The 25,454-nt window shown below is 44.7% G+C and overlaps 1 protein-coding gene across 2 annotated transcripts in view; it reads left to right on the top strand.

Annotated features, from left to right (window-relative positions):
* Positions 1–25,454, top strand: part of CACNA2D3 (calcium voltage-gated channel auxiliary subunit alpha2delta 3) — an 861,794-nt gene that overhangs the window by 456,029 nt on the left and 380,311 nt on the right. For both annotated transcript variants that reach the window (XM_037040694.1, XM_037040695.1), the window contains exon 11: positions 3,050–3,163. In XM_037040694.1, coding sequence (XP_036896589.1) covers positions 3,050–3,163 — 114 coding nt within the window. The remainder of the gene's footprint in view (positions 1–3,049; positions 3,164–25,454) is intronic.

Consider the following 25,454-nt stretch of genomic DNA (forward strand, 5'->3'; position numbering starts at 1 on the left):
TTATGGAAAACACTTTCATCACTCTCTCTATTCAATAAAAAAGTTCCAGGCAATATGAAGAGAAGAGATATTGCTCATCAAAGCATTTGAATTTAATTGCATTCTCCAAAATTCTCCAACTGCAGATTGATGCAGAGAATGCGAAAGACTCAGGCAGAGAGGAAAGTGATGTTTTTAAGTAAACAGCTCTGGGCAGTCATTTCTTCAAGCCTGCATTATTCATGTATCTTCATTTCCCACTCTTGCTTTTTTTTTTGATGGGGGGAAGTTTTATCAGGATGTTTTCAAATGAGTTTCATGAACAACATCCCCAAGCTATTCTGATTTTTTTCCCCCTTCTGCAGACTCTGGGACCCGAAGCACAGATCACCTTTGTTCAGTGGCCTGCTACTGGGTTTGCTTAGTGGCTTAAAGGCTGTGTTGAATGCAGGCTTCCCAAAACATCTGCAGAACAGCCTGTTGATGAACGAGGTTACAGGCTGTTTTGTCACTGCAGTAAGCAAACAAAATGCACTCTGATGATAGAATCTTAGCGTTGTCTCAGCATGGAAGAGACCATGTCATTTATTGAGACTGTGAAGTCCGGCTGAAGATGGGTCTTTCAAGGTGGAGGAGAGGGAGGAGGCTTGGTTAAGACCAGATGAGAATCCTAATATTATAGTGCAGAGTTGGCCAATGCAGCAAGGGGTGGGGGGAAGATTTTGAAGAGGGGGTTCAGAGAGTCTTAGGGTATGAATTGTCCTTTGATGCTTTCTGTTGAAGAGTGGACAGGTCTTTTAGGAAGTTCCTGGAATAAGCAATAAAGTTATTTGCAATTTATTTTTATCTCCCTCAGCAAGAGTTTTCTGGAATATTTTTATGTCAATAAAGACAGTAGAATAGTAGTTATGTGAACAGACTTGTGGTATGATGACTTTCATTGTCAGGTATTCCTACCTACTAATTTTTGTCATGGGCCTTGTCTGCTCATTAATTCAAGGACATCTGTCCAGCCCAAGTTTCAGGAGTAGCTGCCAGAGCCATGACTTAAGTGAGGCAAGTGCCTAGGGCACAGAATTTAAGGACCACTCCCTCACTCTCAAGGGGTAGCCCTGGTGACTGTCAAGTAAACCTGGAGCCCTGGAAAGGGTGGAGAAGAAAAAGGAAGGAGAAGAAAAGGAACATTTGTGGAGTGCCACCATGTATCCCTATCTGATCAAGGACCTTACTGTGAGGCCCTAGGGTGTGCTGAGTCTGGGAGTAGGTTCTGCAGCTGGACTGCCTGGGTTCAAATCTCAGCTACAGCAGATAGCAGCTGTGTGACCTTGAACAAGTTAGCTAATCCCCCTGTGCTTCAGCTTCCCAACATGTAAAGTGGGGATAATGATAGTACCTACTTCAGAAGCTAGTGAAGGTTAAGTTTATGCTTATAGCCCAGCAGATAGTGAAATTTAAGCTGTGTTGTAATAACCAACTAAGCATGGCATTCCCGTCTCATAAGAAAAGGACACTCACCCCAGGCTGGGATGGTGTTACATGATTTTTGCTATGCCTATTTCGAGTTGGCTTTGCTCTGTCCCAGTGTGGCCGCATGAAAATTTATTTCTTCCATCTATCCATCCATCCATTTATCCATTCATCCAGTTAAGTATAGTCTCCTTTCAAGTTACTGCCACTTCAAACTCCACATCAGAATTCTAAGTGCACGGAGACTGGGCATTAAACTTCAACTCGAATGTTTATTAGCTCTTTGGTTCACCAGGAGCCAGTGGCAAATTCAAAAGCAGCCTCTCTCCTTTGCCAGTTTCACAGTCCACAGTTCAAGGTGCTGGTGCACTCCCAGTCGGGGCCGTCGGGCGTGTGCCTGTCTGCCCCTGGGAGCGCCCTTCGCACAGACACTCACCTCCTTCAGGACTGCTCACACATCACCTGCTCAGTGGGGTCTTCCCTGACTGTTTTCCTAAAGTCGCCCCCTTCCCATCTCTTATCCCTCTTAGCATCACCGTGCTCAAACATACGACATCAAACACCTTCCTTCATTTTTATGTGTTTCTTCAAATAAAATATAAACTATGGGAGAGAAGGAATTTTTCATGTTATATTGCCAGCATTGTGTGGGCTTTCAATAAATAACTTTTGAATGTGAGAATAAACTTTATAGACTGTGATGGATGGAGTTTCACTTCTGAAGGTTAAAGTCTCCCTGTGTGTTTCCCATGCCTTAGCATTACTGTGTAGTTGCAGGGTTTTTTTGTTTTTTTTTTCCAAGAACCTGGTGGTGCTTTGAATTGCAGCGTTAATAACATTCATTAAGGGAATTCTTCGCATGAGGCTCCAGCAAGTGCAGTCGGTCACCCTAGCTTACCCTTCACAAAGGCTGGGATTTGTGAAAATGTTATGTAAAACTGAAAGCTGAAGAAATTTAGGGTTTTGTACACCAGTGGGCACAATCTTGGAATTTCAGCATGCTGCACATACTATCATAAACTAATTAGTTTATCCTACATAAACTAATACAAAACATTACGTGCTAACAAATATAGATTTAAAACAAACCCTAAAAAAGGGTGCTTACACTTCTAACCTGAATTCTGATATTCCTGACGTTACTCTCTATGTGTCCAAAACCTCCTTGATTTTATTATATAGTCAACTTTTACCCATTAGGCCCATTCAAACCAGACTCAGATTTTGAAAGGGATGTTGCCTGGTGCATAGTCTGCTGCCCGAATAATGTGTTTCTGTCAGGTTGTTGTGCCAGCTTCTCTGGGCTTATATTCTGAAGAGCTGTTCACACCCGAAGACAGGAGAGGTATGTGTGTTAGAATCACACTTCCCACCTTATGCGTGTCTTCCAAAAATCCCTCCTGCAGTCTGTGTGTTGTTCTAAGTTGTCAGTAAATTTGGCGATTCATGTGAGGGGAAAGGCTTAGAGTGTAGACTCCGTGTTTCTGGTGCACATGTTTCTTTGGTGGGACTTCCAAAGCCCCAGACCTCATGCCCCTAAAGTCTCATGGACACACAGAACTCCCTGGTGGGTTTTTTATTTTGTACTTATTTCTTCCCACAGTTCAACCACACAGGACAAGGAAGTATCTGCAGCCAGGCCATCATGCTCATCACCGATGGGGCTGTGGACACCTATGACACAATCTTTGCAAAATACAATTGGCCAGAGAGAAAGGTAAGTGGATGCGGCTGCCGGCCATGTGGTGCAGTGCATAGAGAATCTTCGTTGTGTTGAAGCCAACAGGTTGTTCACAGATAAGTGCCCTGTGTAAATTTAATCTCATAATAACCTATAGTTTCTCAGCCTCGGGTTTTTTTGTTCACCAAAACATGCTATGGCTTTCCTTTTTCTCAAAATGAAACATTCTTGGAGGAGAGAGGAAACCCATAAAGATGTGTTCATTGTGTTCGGTCAGCCTGGAAGCCTTGCAGAAACCTCCTATGTTCCTGTGTTTCCACAGTTCCTTCCCGAGCCCTTGCTACCCCCAGGACCTACGGTCCGTCCCCACCCCTCCGGCGCTATTTCCCACCCATGTCAAAGTCTGTTCTTCATTCTAATGACCATTTCCCAGGTTGACATTCATTTATCTGATGAACCTATGTGTTAGGGTATCAGTAATGGATATTAACATTTTGGGTGCCTTTTAAGTGTCTTAATGCAGAGGTTCCTCAAGCTATTAGCCATTTTGAATTCCTTGGGGAGAGCTCTTAAGTCATGGATACATGGACCCTACTCTAAGCCTACAGGAGCAAAATCTCTGAGGATATGGCCAAGTAATCCATGTTTTTCATAGAATAAATTTCTCGAATGGTCACTAATTGGCAGATGGGCAGTTGGTGACCACTATCTTACCTCGATGGTGGGATTTCATCAGGAAAAGGAGGTCAGTTGGACAGATGCTGACCTGGGGCATCACAGAGGCACCTTTCTATCCCATGGGCAATGGCCCCACCCTGACTGTCTCTGTAGGTGTGGGAGACCTTCCAGAACAAGTTCATCCTGCTTTTCATACTTTGAGTATTTAATTTCTGGTAATTGAATTAACTATACACACGTGGCAAAAAGAAACAGGAGACATGACAATTATGCTCTCAGCTGTATGCAGGGAAGCGTGTACCCTCAAGGGAGCATGTACCCTCAAGGGAGCGTATGATGTTGGTCCATATTCCACCCCTCATCCTTGGTCCCCATGTGTAGTCATCTTACCTCACCAAGTGTGAGTCTGGTTGTTCAAGACACATACCTTTTGTACATGGACACCCACTTCTTTCCCTGAGGCTCCCGCTGAGAAACAGCCATCACTTCTGAGGCTGGAAGAGAAGCTGGTTGGGCTGGGCTCACTAAGAGGGTGTAGGATTCTGACATGGCACCTGTCTGAGGTACCTAGGAATAAATTTGGCTGAATGCAACTCTCACAATAAGCACTGACTTTAGAATTCAGTCCTGAAGAAGATGCATGTTCACTGTTGGACAAGGTGATTTCACACGCTGTGTTTCAGGTGGTGATTTCCAGGGACAGACAGAGGACAGAGTTCATTCCTGACAAATGTATACATTGTGAGGGAGGGTCATACATGCAGCATACGGCACAGTGCCGGGTGTGCGGCTGGCACACAGCGCACAGCCCTGACGGGTGACCGAGTGACGGAAGGGCTGGCAGGGAGGCCATGGCACCAGCGAGTGTAGGGTAGGGTCATGGGTATTTCTCACAGCCTGTTCAAGGATATTTTCAATTGTTTAGGACCATCTTAAATGAAAGAAGGTGAAGGAGCCTTTTAATAAGCAGTTCCATTAGCACCAAATGTGTTGTCATATGAGTCTCATGCTCGGAATCACGTGAATCCCTCCTGCTTGGTGATACTTAGTACAGAGCACTCGCCCAGGAATATTTGTATTTAAACATTACGACATTATGTACAGGGAGAGGCATAGGATGTGGGCTGCAAAGTCATAATTCTTCAGGCAAAATACAAATTTCAACGTACCTTTCCAAAGGAACAATATTGACTTTAGGCCAGGTGCTTCTTTGGATTAATTGGAACCAGGGTCCTGGAAATTTCAACATTGTTCAAAAACAGTTTCATCTACTTAAAAAGAGCTATCAAGCAGAAGCAGATTTCTTTCTATAGCAAGAGGGTCTTTTCCTATGATTCAAAATTAATAGCATGCCCTGACTGGTGTGGCTCAGTTTGTTGGGCTTTGTTTCACAAAGTGAGAAGTTTGATTGCCGGTCAGGGCACGTGCCTCAGTCGTGGGTTCAGTCCCAAGTCTGGGCATGTATGAGAGCCAACTGATTGATGTTTGTCTCTGACATCAGTGTTTCTCTCCCTTTCTTCCTTCCTTTCCCTCTCTCTAAAACAAAATAAATAAACTCTTTAAAAAATGAATAGCAGGATACTTTTTCTTTCTGCTCCATTGTAGGGAGTTCCATGACATTCGTATTTATATATACTTGTATACATATACATATAAACATGCATATACATATTCTCTTCATGATGGCTTCTCTGTGAAGGTTCAGGTAGTAAATGTACATAAAACCCCAATGTGATTTAGCCCTGGGTTAAAGTGAGATGATGGGCAATGTCTAAAGAGTCATCTTTCTCTGTTCTTTTGAACATTAGATATTTAGTAGAGTGTTGTGTCATGCTGTAGATGGTAACCTTCCAGATTATAGGAACAGGAAATGAAGTCAGAAAAAAGAAAAATTATTTTAAAGCTAGAGCCTGAGTCCCATAGGCAGCCTTTCTCAGACTTGAGGGAGCATCAGAACCATTGTGGGGTGCGTCCCAACAAGCATTGCTTACCCATCTCCAGTGTTCCTGATTCAGTAGGGCTCGGCGGGGTCTGGAAGTGTGCATTTCTAACAAGTTCCCAGGTGATGTGTTCATTGTGGGTGAAGAGCCGCATTGGGGAACCACTGCCGTGAGGCAGAGTCCAGGCTGTGGTGTTTAGTTACCCTGTGGGCTGTGCCACTTTTGTTTCTCTCTGTCAGCCTGACAAAGACGCGTTCCCTCGCCAAATCCACTGCCCAGGTATTCATTTCTTGGCCCATACTTTGCTTGAAATATTGCCAGTTACTGGTTATCATTTGAAAATCTGGCTACAGTATATAAAATTTTTAGGTTTTAGTTTTTCTTATACGTGGGTACACTTGACACTTTGGAGTCAGCCTTCTCATAAGACAAAAAAATGGATGGAACTGTGAAATGGCTGCCTCCTTAGGCAGCAAATGCATACTTGGTTTGGCCAGGACCTTCACCACCCTGCCATTGCCTCAAAGCCCTCCTCTCTCATGTGCTTAACATGCCACAGGTATGCCGTTCTGGATTAACAGGTGTGGATTAACAGGTGTTGTTTCAAAGGTGTGGCCTACGTTACCCATCCTTTGGGGATTTGGTCCTTTCTCTTGGGTCTGCCCTCAGCTTTCCCTTTTCTCCTCCAGTCAGACGCCATCTTTTCTTTGCCTGAACCCTAAACTTTAGGGTCTCTCAGAATCATCATAAGGGAAACATAGCTTTATGTCCAGTATTGTAATTACTTCTGGACCTACTTTTCATCTTCCCTGGTTTGGTGAGTCCTTGGAGACAGGTTGTGTATCTCTGAAGAGTCCCACCACCATGCACCATATCCCAGCTCTGCTGAGTAGGGCAGAGCCGTCCTGGGAGAGTGTCCTTATTCCTGCCTCCTGGTGTTTATACCTTGTGTAGTCTCCTCGCTTTGAGTGTGGTGGGGCCTCTGATTTGTTCCTATCAATGAAATATGGTAAAGGTTAGGGAGCTTTGCAGATGTAATCAAGGTCTCAAGTCAGTTGATTTGATCTAATCAGAAGGGATATTATTGTGGGGGGGGGCCTTACTTAATTGAAAACCCACAGAAGAGGGACTGGACGCCCCCTGAGTGCAGAGAGGCTCTTCTCGCCAATTTGATGGAGTGCCTATCCGGAGAAGCCCTGTGACAATCCGGAGAAGCCCTGTGACAAGGACATGAGGGCAGGCTCTACGGCCTGGGCGCGCCCTCTGGCTAATAGTCAGCAAAGACCTGGACCCTCAGTCTTATAGCCACAAAGAGATGAAGCCTGCGATCCATCTGAATGTCCTTGGAAGCAGATTCTTTTTAGTCTGACCTCCAGGTGACACACAGCCTAGTCAGCACCTTGATTGCAGCCTTGTGAGATCCTGAACAGAAGGGCCAGCTAAGCTGTATCCAGACTCCAGACCCAAAGAAACTGGGATAACAAATGTGTGTTGAGTTAAGCCACTCCATTTTGGGTAACTTGTTATGCAGCAAAAGAAGCAAGGAAAAGAGAGAAAGGAAAGGCAATCACTTATACAGCAATACTATAAAATATCCCAGACCAAGTGGCTTAAAATAACAATTTATTATTGCAATTCTTGCAGTTCTGTAGTTTAACCGGGGCGATTCTGCCCCACGTGGTGTCAGGTTGGGTCTCTAGTTAATCTGCATGCAGCTGGGAGCTGGGCTGGGCTACCTTGATTCCCCTCGCTGTAGCCTCTCTCTCCACATGGTGACTGATCTTCTGGGGCCACTCTGTAAGTTTTCTCTCCTCAGTATAGTAGTAGTCTGGGCTTCCTCACAGTATGGCAACTGGGTTCACTGAAGGGGCAAGGAGGAAGAAGTAGGGAGCAGGCCAGGGGAACACTGTGGGTATCATTTTAAAAATTTACCACCCAACCAGGGCTTTGCTAAGGAAACTGATTAATAAATCACTTTAGAATGAGAAGGAAGAAGGAATGCATTATTTGTGATTTAACTATGGGTCTCTGAAGGCAGCAATTGCCTATGCAATGTGTCCCTTGCCAGCATTTTATTTCTGAGTTCAGAAATGAGCTATTTATTCCTTTATTGGATGCCATTTACTTTGGCCTGATATCCATTGGCTTGTGGCTTCACAGCAGTGCTTACACACTTGGAATAAAATATGAACTTCTCAATATGAAAGGGACTCATTCCAGGGTCTGCCCAAGAAATAAAGCTGCCTACATTTAAATTAGAAAAAAAAAAAAAAGCCAGCCCTACCTGCCACCTATGTAGTTGCTCTCCCAAGTGAACTAAAGAAAATCCTCATGGAATTATTTACCATTACTTCCCCTGATGACAAGGCAGAGTGGATACTAAGACATGGTAAGCAAGTGACTTAAGGAAAGGGTTGCAAACTATGGCCCATGGGCCAAATCTGATCCATTGCCTGCTTTGTGTAGCCTATGAGCTCCAAATGAATGATTTTCGCATTTTTAAATGGTCAAAACACAAACAAAAAAACAAGGATAATAACATTTTATGATGTGTGAAAATTATGTACAGTACAAATCTTCCTGTCCATAAAGTATCGTTGCAACGCAGTCATGACCATTTGTTTATATGTAGTCTACTGTTGAATAGTTGTGACTGAGACCATGTGGCCCACAAAGCCTGAAATATTCACTAGCTGGCTCTTTAAGAACGTGTTGGCCAACCACTGATCTAAAGGAATTGACCAGTGTGCTGTTGAAAGTCATTGAGATGCCCCTGGAATTTTATGTATTGGCTGAAATCAAAATGGTGAGGGCAGTTTCTTCCTATGTTTCCATTGCCTTTTCTACTTGAGTATCTACAGTGGCCACATTATAAATGGTAGAGAGGGTGGAGACTTGATGGCGAATCCCTCTCTTTATGCTGTAGGTGCCTCTCCTTGATGTGGGGACCTACCCTTTCAGCTTTTTTGAGTCCTTTTGGTCCTCCCTCTTCTCCTTCAGCACTGCCCCCAGGGCTGGAGTGCAGCGCACGGTGACGGACTGCTCAGAAGGGAAGGCAGCTGCGGGCTCCCAGTCAGGGACTGCACCCGGTGCCGTGGACATTGGCCCTGACTGCACCTGGAACCCTGTTGTGTAGTGACATGGCATGTGGCAGAGTGTCCTAGCCTTTAGGTTGCTGGAGTAACAGGAGCCTGCAGAGAACCAGATTTCCTCTTTGCCAAGACCTAGGAAAGCAGAGACCCCTGAACCCCCCAAAATGAGACCCTTGGAACCTCCATCATGGTGAGGCCAGAACTGACCTACTTGTGGGTTCATAACTCTATTTTAGTTTGGGTCACACAATGCCCCTTCTGTCCCTGCTAGGTGCCCTGCACTATCTATCCTTCATGTGGGCAGCACTAGACTGCTCAGCACTAGAATGCACCAGCACTTCCCTTAACCAGGGAATGCTTCCAACTGGTGTTCTATACTTAAATATATAAAACAAAGCTAAAGAGAGCTATTGTTATGGAGTGCTGAATGTCAGGTGCTGTTTTAAATGATTTATGCATATTTGCTCAGAAAACCCATCAGTGGGTGGGTGCTATTATTATCTACTTTTTCATAAGTGATGAAACTGAGGCAGTAAGAGGCTACATAACTGATTCATGGCTTTATAACTAGTGTTGGATGGATCTCAAATGGTAGCCCAGACGTCAAATGCTGAGGCTGTGCCCTTAGCCAGGATACATGCATCTGGAGGGCAAAGCAAGACAAAGTGACCTGTCATTCCAGTCATATTGTCACCCAGACAATAAATTCGTTTCCTTGGCCTTCCCATCCCAAAGTGCGTGAGGGTTGGTGGAATGTCAGAGATGTGGGGATCTCAGAACCCATCAGGACTGCAGGCGCTGTATGGCCTCTGAAAAAGGCTGTCCAGGGGACTTTCCTCTTCTGAGTGATTTCCATCTTCTAACAGGACAGGGGACTTCAAAGAAGAATTCTGTCTCAGCTCTGTGTGCTCTGTGTTTCTGGTTGCTTTAGAGCAACAGCGAGATCTGCAGCTGTGAGGCCCTCGAGGGACAACCAGGGCTTGGGGCCCTTGGGGGATCCGTAGGGGCCTGGGGAGGAGGAGGGCAAGGACAGGTGAGGCAGAAGCAGCTCTTGATCTGGAGACAAAGGGAAGCCCTTGTTCGCAGCACGGTGTGGGGGCCTGGCTTTGGAGCACTTTTGGGAATCCCTGTCGTTCAGCTGATGTCGTGCGGCTCTCCAAGAAGGAGCTCTCGTGGGGGATTTGCCCCCCGCCTCCCTCCTTTGGCATCATTTGGAAGCTAAAGCCTCAAACACGCCAAGTCCTGGAGGCTGGGAAGTGTGGAAGGTTCTTCAAATTCCTCTCTCTTCCTCTTTCCATGGGACATGGGCCCTTTGGGAAATAGAACTTCTGAGCTAGTACTTATTCTCTTAAGAATCCAACCCTTAAAGAATCTTAAGCAATTTGCAAGGAAATTTTCTTTTTTCTTGCCCAAATGACATTGTTTCTATCTCTGACTTTCAAGTGATATTTTGTCATAATATTGTATGTCCATTTACTTTTATTGGTATTGAGATTGCTACCGATTATTTACCATTATAAGTATCACTGTGATAAACATGCTTATATGTATCTCATTGTGTGTAACTTTGATTAGTTCTTAGGGTTATAATATTTTTAAATCTTATTTTAAAATTATAGTTGGCATTCAATATTATTTTATATTAGTTTCCGGTGTACAGCATAATGTTTAGACAATTACATAATTTAAAGTGACCCTCCTGATAATGCCAGTACCCACCTGGCACCGTACATAGTTATTACAGTATTAGTGACCATATATTACAATATTGTCACTCCCAACAATATATTCCCTATATTACAACACAGGGAACAATAATATCACAACAGTATTATTCCCTATGTTATGCTTTACACCCCTGTGGCAATTTTGTAACTATAAATTGTATTCTTAATCCTTTTACCTTTTTCACCCAGTCCACCAACCCCCTCTCCCCTGTAATCATTAGTCTCTTCTCTGTTATCTATGAGTCTGTTTCAGTTTTGTTATTTATTTTGTTCCTTAGATTCCGTGATAAGTGAAATGATATGTTCTTGGTCTTTCTCTGTTATGTCACACTGTGCAGAATGGCCATCATCAATAAATCAACAAACAATAAGTGCTGGCAAGGATGTAAAGGAAAAGGAACCCTTGTGCACTGTTGGTAGGAATGCAGACTGGTACAGCCAGGGTGGAAAACAGGATGGAGGTTTCTCAAAATACTAGAAGTGGATCTGCCTCATGACCCAGAGATTCCACTTCTGGATATATATCTGAAGAAACCCCAAACACTAATTTGAAACACTATATGCACCCTATGATCATTGCAGCATCGTCTACAATAGCTAGGATATGGAAGCAACCCAAGTGCCCATCGATAGACAAGTAGATAAAAAAAGTGGTGCATATATGCAATGGAATACTACTTGGCTATAAAAAGAATGAAATCTTGCTCTTTGCTAGAACATGGATGAACTTAGAGGGAACGCAAAGTAAAATAATTTGGATTTTCAAATGATTTTACAAAACGTTTCCTTTGCCTCCCTTTGAGCCTGTTGAGAAGAGAAGGGATTTACCCAAGACCAAAGGCCCCTGGGGAAGGAGTTAAGATCATACCGCTCATAGAAGAGGGGTCTCCAAGTGTCTTGCCACCACACCCCACCTCTACTATGGCTGTCTGTACGCCATCCCATAGGAGCAAATTACCATGGAGGCTTGAGGGTGGCAGGGGCTATTTAAAGAGGAAGTACATGAAAGGAAGTAGCTATGTGGGGTAATTCATTCATCCAAAACACTTTTAATGGGGGCCCGCTTGTCCCAGGTTATTGTACCAGAGCCCAGGAGTAGATCACAGATAACAAGTAAAAAGACCAGCTGACTATAAACCATGGTAAATCTTCTGAAGGAGACAAGCAAGGGCCAGAGACAGAGAATGGGGAGGCTGAGGGAAGCCTCTCTGAGGACAGGATATGGACGAGAAAAGAGTGGAGGAGGGGGACAGAGGCGATGGCATTTTCAAAGGCCCAAGGAGGAGAAGTTGGGTGTGTATGAGGGGCTGGGAGAAGGGCAGATGGTTGGAATGGTTAGGGTAGGGAAATGTTGTGGGGGAGGCTGGCAGGACAGGCAGGGGCCAGCTCCCCTTGCCTTTAGTGGGCACGGTAAGGAGTTGACATTGTGATCCAAGGGTACTGGGGAGCCATGGGAGGTTCTTGAACAGGGAGAAGCAGGAGCTGATTGTTTTTAGAAGTTCTTTCTGACTACTGTGTGGGGAATCAGGCTACAAACCATGGTCCTGGGCTACGTATGCAGTTTTGGTATTGATATTCCTCATCAAAACCAATTGCAATTGGGTGGGGGTTAGGGTTAGGTTTTTTTCTTCTTCCTGTGAATGCTCCAAGATGGTCATGTTTCTTACTGTGATTTACCTCAGGGCTCAGCTGGTGGTTACAGTCCTCTGTCCTCTCCCTCTTTTCACCTCTCCCTCCCTGACTAAAGTCACATTTTGATTTGAAAGTTTTGGGTGCGTGTGTGTCATTGCTGTGTTTTTTCCAGGGTGATAAATCCTAAAGCTGTCTCAGGAAAATAGCAGGAACATTCATTTCTCGTGGTCAGTCAACAGTATGACAGGAAACCCCTCACCGCCAAGGGAAGAGTCGAAATGGTTCCCTGTCTCCGTTTATTTTTAATTACTTCTGCTGGTGTTAGACATCTTGCGACTCCAGCAAGAACATGATGAGACAAGTTAGGAACGAGGCCCACTGGTGCGTGGCTGCTGCCGGCCACAGAAAGATTGGTTCATGTCAGGGGCTCCAGACAGCCTCAGTGGCACCTCCCCTGCACCCATACAGCACTGTCTGCAGAAAGCGTGTGGGGACGGTGCATATTTCCAAGTGACCCCCACCAGCACTTCATGGATGTCAGACACTACCCTACAGGGACGATCCCACCAAAACCAGCCCCCACGCTAGGCAGAGTCAAGCACTTTACTTGCTTCCTCCCATTTAATTCTTAGCTCCATCCTACGGCCTAGTGGTAGACACTCCTATTGCCATTCTCTTCTTCCACGTGAGGGGGCTCAGGCTCAGGGAGACTGTCCCTTGCTGGGGGTTCTGATCCTCTGCCACGTTGGACTGCCTCCACACCTGCGCTCTCACACTGAGGCACTGACAGTGTTAGAGGACTTGTGAAAAGTGCCGCCTGAGCTCCGTTCTCTGCAGATGCGGCCCCAGAATTGGCATTTTGATAGGTGGCTTGTGACCACACTTTTTGAATTATGGAGGGTTTTGTGCCCTCTCCATGGCCCTGCGGACGAAGACTGTTTGTCTCAGTGGAAGCACTCTGAAAAATGGCCCTGGGAACAGTTATGTCACCACTGGGTCAGGCAGCATCCAGACAGGGGCAGGAACCCACCAGTTATTTTAATGAGAGAACGTAATGTTAAGAGGTGTTAACCAGAAAGGGCAAGAACAGAAGTCAAGGGTATCATGGAAATAGCAATCTCAGGAAACAGCTGCCACCCCTGTGGCTGCAGGCAGAGATGGTGCAGCACAGGGGCGGGGAGGAGAGGACTTGGGGGGCTGGGACCCCAGACCTCTGAGGAGGGTACCCTGGCTGGAAGGAGCTGCGGTGTCTGAGCCCAGAGCAGGCTTCTGTGGGACTGGGACTCAGGCACCTGAGAGGGGTGCTGGGGTTTCTGAAGGGAATGAGCATTGGAAAAACTACAAAGCGACTTTGTTCACTACTACCAGAATGGACTATCCCTGCTGGATCAGAGCCTTGCTGGAGTGGTGGTGATGGGAACTAGAGGAGCACACCAGGGGAAGCAAGTCCCTCCTCCTTCCTCCATCCCTACGGCCTCTCCCTACTGACCCTGTGGGCAGAGGCTGGCCTGAAGCAGCTGGCAGAGCAGAAATGAGGTTACAGAGCCCCAGGCCCAGCCTGGACCTGGTGCTAAGGTGCATTAGCTTATTAATGGCACACCTCATCATAATCGGAAGCTTGCTGAATAGATGCAGCACTATTTGTAGGCTAATGACATGCCAAGTTCTTATTTCTTAGGTTTTTATTTCTCTTGGACTATTGAGTAGGGCTCTTAGGGATTGGGTGGGGGCAGGGAAGCAGTGCTGCCTCCTAAAAAGAGGGTGGTATCTAGATGCTAATGAATCTGTTTCCTCTATTTGTAAAATGGGGCTAATTGTACACACCTTGCAGTTTTGTTCAGAATTAAAGAAGCTGATGTGTTACCAAGCTCAGTGCTGGGCACCGAGTAGCTGGAGCCCACCATGTTGTAGCATCAGCATTGTCACCGTGATTGACAACTACTTGTGTCATTAAAACTGTTTTATTTAGCTGTTACACTTAAAATGTACTTGTACCAAGATTGAATTCAAGATGGTGTAGAATATCTTTTCAGATGTGGAAAATAGAAAGTACTTTTTAATCCCGAAATCTAGCTTCATCTTATTTGGTGTCTTAGTTGACTAATAAGAAGATTAAAGTATTCAGCTGCATTTTAAAATCACTTCTAGGCTTTGCCTTTTACCTGTTTCATGAATAGATATACATGCAGTGTCCTTTATAATAAAACTTCAAGCACCTATCAATGTACTGAGATCTATTTGATCATTCAATATCACTAATTAATGATACAAAAGAGCCAGTGTTTCTCAATTCAGACAAGCAGACTATGTATATAAGTGAAATGTACAATGGAGATTTTTGAAAAGTAGCGTTGCTTTTCTACCAGGCACCCTTTTCTGGCCTGGCGGTCAAGGCTCAGCCTGCTGGGGTAGGTGTCTAGACTTTACTGTTCTGAGCCCTTGGCTTTGGGAGAGTGACTGAGTCTCCTTGTGCTTAGTTTCCTCATCTAAGAGCTGGCTGGTGGGGACAAAGACAAGAACCAGGCTGCCCTCCCAGGCATGTGATGAGGAGGGGTTGGCAAGCAAGTAGTGCCAAGTGTATCAAGTCCTTGGGGACAGCGAGTGCTTGTTGAGTATTAGTGATAGAGAAGAGATTGCAGTCTGCGGGATCCTGGGCCAGGCTCGGCGGTGCATCTGTGCAAAGGTCCTCAGGCAGCCGGTGCTGCTGACAAACAGAAGAGGGTACAGCTTGGCATGGTAGGTTTGGGAACACAGGTGGCTGATTGAATGGGTTTGGAAGTGCTCAATCCTTTTTTATTTTTCCAAATACCATCTTAAAATAGATTTATTTATTTGTATATTTATTTTGGTGATTAACTTTTATTATTTATATTTTTACTGAGGTATGATTGATTAACAACATTATATCCTTCAGGTATACAACATTATAATTCTGTATTTATAAATACGATAGCATGTTCACCACCAAAAGTCTAGTTTCTGTCTGTCACCACACAGTTGACCCCACTTACCCATTTGCCTCACCTCCCGGTGTGCGCAGACAGTCCGGAAGCCAGCTGTGTTTTCCCAGCCCCCGCCACTCTTATACCCACATAGAAGTTGTGGTAGAATCAAAGTTCTCCTCAATTCTCAGATGTGTTGCATCAGAAGTAGGCACTCAATGGCTTGCTCTCCACACAGCAGCCAAGCACTTTGGAAACTAAAGGTAAATCATGCCAGTGAACCTCCAACCTTGGACTGTTTCCCCACTTTATGCCAAGGCTAGGCCCAAGTCCCAAGAGAGGGGACTGCTCGTTCTGACCCATTCTCTACTGCCTGCCCCTCTTGGCCCCTGCGTAGCCCACTGCTCTCAGGCATGCTGGGTGACTGCCACCTTCGGAGATCTGCAGTTTTGTCCCCTCTGCCTGGGACACTTTAACCCAGATTTCTACATTGGCTCACTTCTCACTTCCTTTATGCCCTTGCCCAGACACCCCCTTTTCAATGATACCCACTGTGACTATCAGATTTAAAGTTACCCTGGCCCTGACGGCCAGTGATCTTAGGTACTGCTTTCCTTTTAGTGATAGGATTTTTCATCTTGTATTAGATAAACATCACGAAGAAGTGAATTGTGTTTGTTGTCCCATCCATCAGAAGCAGGGCACTATGAGAGCAGAGCACTGTGTCTGTTTTGTCCACCAGTGCACCCATGCGCCTGACACACATGCTCACTTAGGGAGCCTTTGGGAGGAAGGAGTGAATGCTGTCTACCCAGTGCTTTGCTGAGCATGTAGGAAGCATCATGACTTGTTCACATGATTTGTTTCTGTGTCTTAATGAGACAGACACAAAAAGTGATGGTTTTAGAATTTCAGAGAAGTTTGTTCTGGTTCACACTCGAAAGAAAGAATGTCTGTGTAAGCCAAAGAGATACTTACTGGAAGTATTTTCTCTTCATGGAATAATTTTCTTAACTCTTGTAGAAATACTAATTGTTTCCCTTCCTCCTGACTTAGGAAATGGCCTGTTAGGAGGTCTTCTCATTAAAAAATTTCTAGACCCCTTTCAAAAAAAATCTAGCAAGAGTTGCCTTAGGCTAGAATTGACATCAGGAGAGAGGGTGTGGTTCAGATTCTTGGCTGGGGGTCTCTGCTTCTGTGTCTTCTAGGCAGGGTACCCAGGAATGCCCTCCTTGCTGCCAGTCACTGAGGGGGTTAAAAATCTGATACAGAGGTGGTCTTTCCAGGCCTTCAAGAAATTCTTGGAGAAACAGACATGTGGCTCACATGGACATCTCCCAGTTTGCAGTTCTGACTTGAGCTATGATATATGTGTATATTCAGCAATATATCCCCTGACCACCACTTTTTATGTTATAGGCTTTCATAGTACTTGCTACTTCCCTTAGTGACACCATCAATTATAGTTAAAATTAGCATTCACTTTGGGTTTAACTTGATTATTAACTCTTTACACATGAGAGCGTGTCCAGCACTTGGTATATTGGTGCAGAGTATCTGCTTAATATGAAATTTCATGAATGGGTGTGTGTGTGTGTGTGTTTCACTGTGGACTGAACACAGACCATGTGCTAGCAGGCTGCAATGTCTCCCAGGTATGGTGTTTGATACCTCCATCCAGTGGCCTACCTGTGAGCCCTAGCAGGTGAGGAGTGGTGACCAAAACAAGAGTCCAAAGTGAGTCTCCCCTGGTCCTGACAGGCTAAATGCTGGGCATGGTGTCCAGCAGGGATTAGACACAAGGTGCCTGGTTCAGAGCTGTGAAGGGCTTAGGAAGTCCTCTTGGATAAGAGAACATTTATCCAAGGACTTTTATCCAAGAGGACTTGGATAAGAGCCGGTTTTTCCTTTAAGGTGCTGTTGGTGGCCCTCTCTGTCCTTCATCCCCCAATGGCCCTCACTTCCTCCAGGTCTCCTTGCTCTCTTAGCCTCAGGCCAGCACGAGCATATGCTAGTCTTGCCTTGTGGCCCAAGGTGAGGACTTGCTGCCCTTGCTTCTCTCCTGAAGCCCAGTGTTCTTCAGGTCCATGGGGCAGGTGTGCTTGCTGGAATATGTAAGAGTATTCAGAAGAGACAAGAAAGGAAACTACTTTTTTGATGTTGATTTGGACCAAAAGAAGTAGCAGAGTAACCCAGAGTTTGACAGTCATATTGTGAAGGACAGAGAAGCACAGTTTGATGTCCAACTGGGTCTTGAGCTGAGTGATCTGAAACAAGCCACTCAATTTCCTCTGAACTTCTAATTTGTAAAATGGTAGTAGCTCCTTCCTAGTTTTCTTGCAGGAGCCATGAAAAAAGGCACATAGCAGTATCATGTGTTCCATAGAACCGGTGAGGGAAATGGGACAAAATTCATGAAGAAGGAGAATGGAGGGAAGGAGACAGGATCCCTGAAAAGACCTGGAGGAAACATGAGATTAAGAATGCACAAACATTTGAGAGGAGTCCTCCAGACCTTTCTGGAAGGATCCCTCTCTGCTCTTGCTTTGACCAGATTTTTTATCAACTTAGTTTTAAAATTTACAGCCATGACTGACCACCGTCTGTTCTCCCATTGCCTCGAGGGCCTGCTCAGGTCACTGCGGGAAGCCCTGTGGCCTTGGTGCCTGTGAGACAAAGAGGAGGTTGGCTTGTTGTTAGGGGCAGTGCAGGAACTCCTGTCATCCTCCCCCATCTGGGCCAAGGGGCTAGTGGGAGTGAGGGTGTCACCCCTCTCGTCACCAGGCCTCTCAGTTCATCTGTGTGGTGACTTGGCCTTCCAGGCGCCGAAACTTTGATCAACCTGTGGCAGACGGTTGTGTGAAACCCTTCCTGGATTTCTTTTTTTTTTTTTTTTCAAACACAAAAGGGATCTGGAATTGATCCCAGATAATACATCTGCCTCTTAATTTCACTTCAGAGGGGCAGGATGACAAGAAAGGCGATGAAGACAACTAAATGCATTTATGATTTATGCCCCCTGTGATAAATCAATGGATGATTTCTCCCCAAAATGTGGTCACTGCCCGGCTAACTCATACCAGCTGACACATCTGTGAGATGCAGAAGGGAATGGGGGCTGAGCCCCCTCCTTGCCATGTGCACACCAGGCCTTGAACCTGAACCCCCGGGACAAAGATCTGGACTTGTGAGAGACGGGTCGTCTGTACGCAGTCAGGAAGATGGCTGCTCCGCTGCCACCTTTTCCCTCCCGGAGTCTGTGTTCCTCCCTTGCGCCTAATGTGCAGCTCTGTTCTGCCTGTCCCGGTTCATCTCCAGCATTCCTTCCCGTGCTTGCCTTCATGTGTGGTGAGTTAGATTTTTCCATTCCCTAAAGGTGATTTGATCAGGCCAGTTCTCACCAGAGTCCCTCAAAGCAAGTCGGGGGAGTGGAAAATCACATTAACTCTTTCATGAACTCCAGCTGTCTGCACCGAGTTCGGGACGGCAAGAAGGTTTAGTCATGAGGGCCAGCTCAGGTCTTTGGAAGTGGCTCTCTGGATTGCTGACTTTGGAAGAGTTGTGAGGGCCCATCTGGCTGGGAAAGGGACAGGGCTGTGACCAGTGAGCAGCCTCTGCTTTGCACAAGATGCCAGAGGTGGCCCTCATGCCACGTGCCATCCTTTTCTCCGTGGTTTCTTTGCATCTTAAAGGCCCAAACTGGCCTTTCTGAACCTGGAAAGCCATGTCTACATCTTCCAAAATATTCTATCGTTAGAAATTTTCAGAAATCGATTGAACTATTTTTGGCTGCTTGGCAGTCCCAACAAGCTGGATGGCCTCCTTCCCCACCATTCTTTTTAAAAGCATCACCTGAAGCTAATTTATTCAGAAGTAACTGAGCCTTTGGAAGGAAAAATCACATTCATTTTATAAGTTACCTGCAAATGAAACTGCCTGGTGGCGCCTCTCATTTTCCTTTTGTTGAAAAATGTCTCTATTACTCCGTTTTTGCCTTTCTTTACAACAAAGTTGAGAAACTCTCAGGAATGCAGTTTAAGGAGTCATGCAGTGTTGTTTTCCTCTCCTTGCTCCCTGGGAAACAAGAGTTGAGGCCTCCGCGTGGGCCTGGACTGGGAGATGAGACCCCCTGTAGGTGGAGAAAGGTGGAGTGGGCAGGTGGAGAGGCTGATGCTTTGTCTATGAGGCCAACAAGTTTGCTGAAGTTCCTTGTCGGGGAGTGAGAGCTCGGCAAGGAGAGATGGCTGGGGATGGAGGTGCCGGCTGTGGGCTGGGACCGAGGAGGCTTCTTCTGGAATCTCTGGTGCTGGGACCGTATCACCCTATTCCCTGCAGACTGTGTATAGAGAGGAAAAAAGGAGCCAGCTAGTAAAGACTGTTCATTTGATGTCTCTGCTGATCGCTCATATTACCATTGTCCCAGCCAGAAATAATGTACCTGCAGCTGTGTTTCTGTAGGACACCGGCGACATCTAATAATATATTGGGCTGATCTCAGCTGCCTTTTTTCTAGCGGTGCCCCAGGGGAAGATATATGCTCTCCTTTCATATTATCTGGTGGCACTAATCAGAAGCCATTGCTGTGGAAATGGCTTGTCCTGTTTGTTCCCCTTCTAATAGGAAATCATAAATTAAAACAGATTTTGATAGATTCTGCCTAATGCCAAAATGAAATCCTCACATATTTTGTTGTATATTACATAATTAGCTGTCTTCTCAAAGGAGTTCTAATTATGCCTGTGGAATAAACTCCAGATAATGAAATGCATTCATCTCGCTGGCAAGCTGTCTGTCTCTTAGCACTGAGCTCCTGGTCACTCCTCTGGGCTTCGCCTTCAAGCTTAAAGAATGAAGCTTTATTTACAGCTACAAAAATTGGAAATGAAATATAAAGTTATTTTATGATGTACTTCTTTTTTATTTCCTCAACATCAGCTTTCCTTAGCTTCATCTACTGGTAAATGGCCATGTGTAAAGTAGTTATACTAATCCCAATGACAATGGCAAAGGGAATGAGTTCTTTGACTCCAAATTTCAGTATCTGTAACATCTGCACTTAGAGTTGAACAGATAGGTGGGTAAGTGGATGGATGGGTGGGTGGGTGGGTGGTTAGATGAGAGGGCAGATGCGTATTTAAATGGGGTGATGAATATTTAGTCAGGAAGGAATAGAGATAGAAGAAAGCTAATTTAGGAAAATCTACCTTTGGATATGTTGTTCTATATTTATTTGTCAGGGAATATTATAAGGAAAGAGGGACTAGTTTTTCTATATTTCCTTATTTGTAAAAGCAAAACACAAGATTCTTTTAATTTCTCAGCAGACAGCTTTGAAAGGTTACAGTGAGGGTATAGGGAAAGTTGACATGGAGGAGAATAGAAAAAATGTCTCTGAGACAAACTAGGTAAGAGATAGCTTTACATTCCAACAGCATGAACTATAAGATAAAAAATTTATTCTTTTTAAAAAAGATTTCATCTATTTATTTTTAGAGAAAGGGGAAGGGAGGGAGAAAGAGAGAGAAAGAAACATCCATTGGTTGCCTCTCTTATGTGCCCCAGCTAGGAATTGAACCGGCAACCTTTTGCTTTGCAGGATGACACCCAACCAACTGAGCCACACCTGTCAGGGCAAGATTTATTCTTTATAAATAAGTCATTGGTAACCAAAGAAATTTAGAACAAAGTTCTACTTAAGTTTTCCTGAAATGTAGATTGTTCCATATCACATTAGTGACTGGAATTCAAGCAAAGGGGGAGCTTTTCAGAGTGATGTTGATGGAATATTTCGGCCTCAATGGCTACATTTGGTAATGAAGATGCCTCGTATGCAGAGGAGAGCTATCTAATGCTATTGCTGACACAGCCATGGAGACAAAGCAGAGATGCCTCCTGGCTATTCTCCACTATAAGCCATCATGACTCTCTTCCTGGAGCCATAGACACCAAGGCATTATTTCTGTTTGCTGTGACGTCACCTCATCTCCAAACTTGTCCATATAGAAATACATATAGAAAGGAAGGCCTGAAAAAAACATTAAAACAAGTTTTCCTAAGACAAAAGTTGAGTCTTGTTTTATGACATATGATGCAGGGTGACTGGAGGATTAGCTGGTAGTAGAAGGGAATTGGGATTTACATTATCCACAGCATAGTTGGAAATACTTTGTGCCATCAAACGCCTGCCTGGTCCAGCCCCTGGGCTGCAGAATCCTCACAAGAATCTGCCCAGGTGGTTGGTGGCTGAATTTCAGTTCTCTGGCTCTAGATTTGGATTTTCCTCCTATCAGGAGCCTTTTGTGAACTGTATTGACCAAAGGGTCAGAATATTCCTGTTTTTAGCAGAGGCGGCTCCCTGTGGTTTAAATTACTGCAGATCAGGCCCTTTTATGTTAATCCCTTATCTACATCTGGTTGGCACAGAACTGCTTTGTGAACATTCTTCTAAAAACCTCTGAAATGGATCCATTCCTAAGAGGCTCCCATGAAAAGGATGCTTCAGGGAACTATTTTTTCATAGTGTTAGAATCCTAGGACCTAAGGATTTGGAGATACTTTAGAAGAGTGAAAGATATGGCACTGTACTTGAACAAATAAAAAAAAACATTAAGAGTGGAAGATATGAATTCGGTTTTAAGACCGAACATCAGTCTGCATTGCAGTTTCATTCTGTGCTGGTAGGGAAACCACCAGTGACCACCTTTCCGTCAGAGGCTGGAAGGAAGCAGTAATAACAAGGCCAAATGCCATTTGTAGGGAGCACATGTGCTTGCGATAGTTAGATGAGCATATTTTTATTTTGTTTCTGTTCTTTTGAAAATAGCATTCCTGCTTTCACGCAATGACACAGTGTTGAACTTTGAAAATGGATGCATTTTTCTGTTATCAATAGACCACTTCCTGTTGAGTTATAAGAGATGCAGTGTAGTTTTTTAAAAATTTGTGATAAATATTTGGACCATGTATTAAAAGGGTCAAAATAGGCATTTTTAAATTTGAGTTTTGTATCAACTTGAGATACTCAAAAGAAAAAAAAAAGCAGGTTTGACATGAAAAAACAATTTTCTTATTCAAAAATTTGAAAGGCTATTTATATCTATTTATTATGTACTGTTTCAAGAAAACTTCTATTTTAAGAACAAATATCATCAGTAGACCTCAAGATTCAAGACCAAAAAAGCAAATTCCATGTGTGTGGGAGAGGATGCTTAAAAAATGAATAACTATTGGGTCGAATTTAAAAAATTAGGTCAATCACACAGTGCCTTGAATTCCTACTCTTCTCCATGCTGACTCCTTAGCATGTAGCCAGGAGACAATGACCCCGGCCTTCTTTCTTCCTTTGTGCAATAATACTTAATCAAGTGTGAACAGCCTGGCAGAGTCCAGGAAGCTGGGATCTACCAGCAGGGCTGCTTCTGGGATGATTGGTCCAACACTCTGGGCACGGAGAACCATGGAGTTAATGTGCACATCGCATTCTGCCATTGTTCAAGGAGGCACTCTAGGCCTTTGCTGTGTTTAATTATAGTGGCAAAGTCTCAGTCACTATTTACTCAGGCTTATTCCTCAGGTGTAGAAAGGTACTGTGAACATACTCTTGGCATTTGCTTTGCAGGAGGGGGGATGCTTTGTTTTTTTAAATTAAAAACAAAATTATTCTGTTGCTTCTGGTGTTATAAAAGTAAATATTTTCACCAAACCTGCAGCTAGTCTCAGATTTCACTGCAAGGCTGGGCTTTTTCTGGGCCAATGCGTCTCTCTCCTGCCAAGGGGCATGCCATCAGTCACTTGATGTAGGAGACAAGGGCCCTGGAAAAGGACCCACACAACTGATGGAGAATGAGTCAGTCTGTGTGCTTGCCATCAACATTCCTTGGCGATGGAGATCCTCCCGTGGCCTGCAAGGCCCCGCTGAGATCTGGCATCTAATCTCTCTCAGTCTTCACCTCACACCTGGGCCTTTTCTGGGATAGGGTACCGCTGTCCCTCTCCCAGGGACCGAGTGCATATATATGCTACCTTATCCGTTGTGATGCTCCTGTTCATTACTCAACAACAAACACATCTTTTGTTTCAACTCAGGCGTGCCTCCCTGTCCCCCGTGCCCCAGCCAGGGTCATATTCTTCTATCATGCTTTCCCATGGTACAATATTCCTTTTTTCTGAGCATTAACATCTATTTCTTTCATTCTCATCAGTGGTATTGTCTTATTGTTTGGCTGCTTTACCGAATACATGTGCCACATGGCATAGTCAGAGCCTCTCCCCAGCCATGCCACCATGCCATGGCTCACGGCCTCTCACCCAGAGGGTCCCACACTTGGCTTAATGCTCTGCTGTTGCTACCTTGAAATCCTTAATACTTTTTGAACAATGGCCCCCACAATTAAATTTTGCTCTGGGCCCCACAAATCATGTCATTGATCTTAGATTGGGACTACATCTGTTTCTGTTGGATCTCGAGGACTTGGTCTAGGCCCACGAAGTGTTGTGTAAACGAATGTCTCAGTGACAAAAGATGATCTCCTGTCATTAGTGCACGAAGTATAAAATGCCTAATACCTAATATCAAGTCATGATGTTATATATTTTCTTGGCAGCTCACTTCTTAATCTGATTCTTTTCATAAAGTTTGGCACATGCAACCAAAATTGAATTAAAGAGACACGCATATTATGATCTAAGAAAAAACTGGTTGTATAAAAGGAAGTATAAAATGAGTTGGTCTGTTGTTAATTTTTTGTTCTATATTTAGAACTGAAAGGGTGTTGTTTAGAAAGCAAAAATGCTAATCATCTTGCACAGAGTGCTGTAATAAGCTGGGGTGAACACTGCCCTGGAGTAAGTATCCTTCAAATGATAGAGAAAGTAGAAGCAGAGAATGGAGCTCCTCTGAAGGAACTAGAAACACTTTCCTCTGTGTTCCTTCAGGGCCAAGGAAACACTGAGATAACATCATGTCTAGTTCAAGCTTGCCATCCTGTAGTTGGGGAAACCTTGCCCTTTCATAGAGTGAGCTTGGCCAAATGTCTGCTGGGTAGTTCGGAGAAAATGCAGGGCTTTGCCGTTTTGTACAGCATTCCCATACGTTTTCTGTCACTTATCCGAGTTGGACACGTTTTTCCCATTCTCCCTTGCCCACCCCAAAGGTGACTGCGGCAGATTGTAGAGTTGGCAGGATTTTCCAGGCTGTGCCGGCACAAGCTGTTAATAAATTAGGTGCACAGAAGTGTGATGGCAAGGCGTTTCCTGCTGGAGTTCATAGGCCTTCCAGAACATTTATGTCTCATTACAGCCCATACAGCAGTTTATGCCCTAATAAATCAGAGGAGCTTTGCAGAGATGGGCTGGACCGTAATGAATCTTTCTGTTGGCATTTTCCCTGTACAGGCGCAAATAATGGAGCAAAACTGCCCCATCTGGCCTCTGTAAGAGAGAACTCATAGCTGACGCCGTTTTCTTGAGCATAACAAAGGTCACTGCAGGTAGCAGGAGTGAGGGGTGACAGCCAGGACTGTGAGTGACAAGGTGGAATGAAGCCGTTTACAGGCCTTTATCACTGTGGCTATAGGCATTAGCTGAACTGTCAGGGCCCTGTTCTCCCTTCCAGTGATGGGCCGCGGTTCCTCACTGCTTTTTCACATTTAATTTGCAGGCCTGTTTGCTGTCTGGCAGGCAGTGCAAGTGGACACACACCCTCAGTATGGCATGTAGACCTATTCACTTTGATTTACGTTCCATTATCTTAACAAGGTACGCTCTCCACTGACTGGGGATGGTTGCCAAGCAGAGTGTGTGTGCTGGGGTGCGGGTGGGGCAGCAGGGGCAGGGGTCACTTTCTGTCTCTGCCTTCCCTCACTAGTGCAAAGAGATGTGTGATGAAAGCCATAAATATGGAAATTATTATTAATTATGTTGTGATGGACAGAAATGCACTATTTTGGCTAGGAAATCAACTTGTCTCTAGTGAAGGCTTACCAGATGTTAAAAATAAGGGGGGGGGGTTGAATTGTATTAAAAACAATGCCTAGAAATAACTGAGGAATTTGTTTTTTATGTTTATGCATTTCCCAAAGGAACCCATCACCTATTTTAGAAGTCTACAAATATTGATCATTCCCTTTGTACCAGGTAACTAGGTTCTCATCTCACTGGAGAAAATTTCACATCTAATTAAGCAAAGAGGCCATCTTGTTTCTTGTTTCTCCATCCCAGCTGGCCTGTGCTCTGGCCCTTGGTAGGGCTGTGAGGACCTTAGGAAGTGCCTGGGCTGCTTGTTTGTGTTTACAGAGAGGCTCGTGGGAGTCCTCTGA

The sequence above is a fragment of the Sturnira hondurensis genome, unplaced genomic scaffold (genome assembly GCF_014824575.4).
Source record: "Sturnira hondurensis isolate 20B ecotype Veracruz unplaced genomic scaffold, ASM1482457v3 Scaffold0002840, whole genome shotgun sequence".
NCBI classification, from domain to species: domain Eukaryota; kingdom Metazoa; phylum Chordata; class Mammalia; order Chiroptera; family Phyllostomidae; genus Sturnira; species Sturnira hondurensis.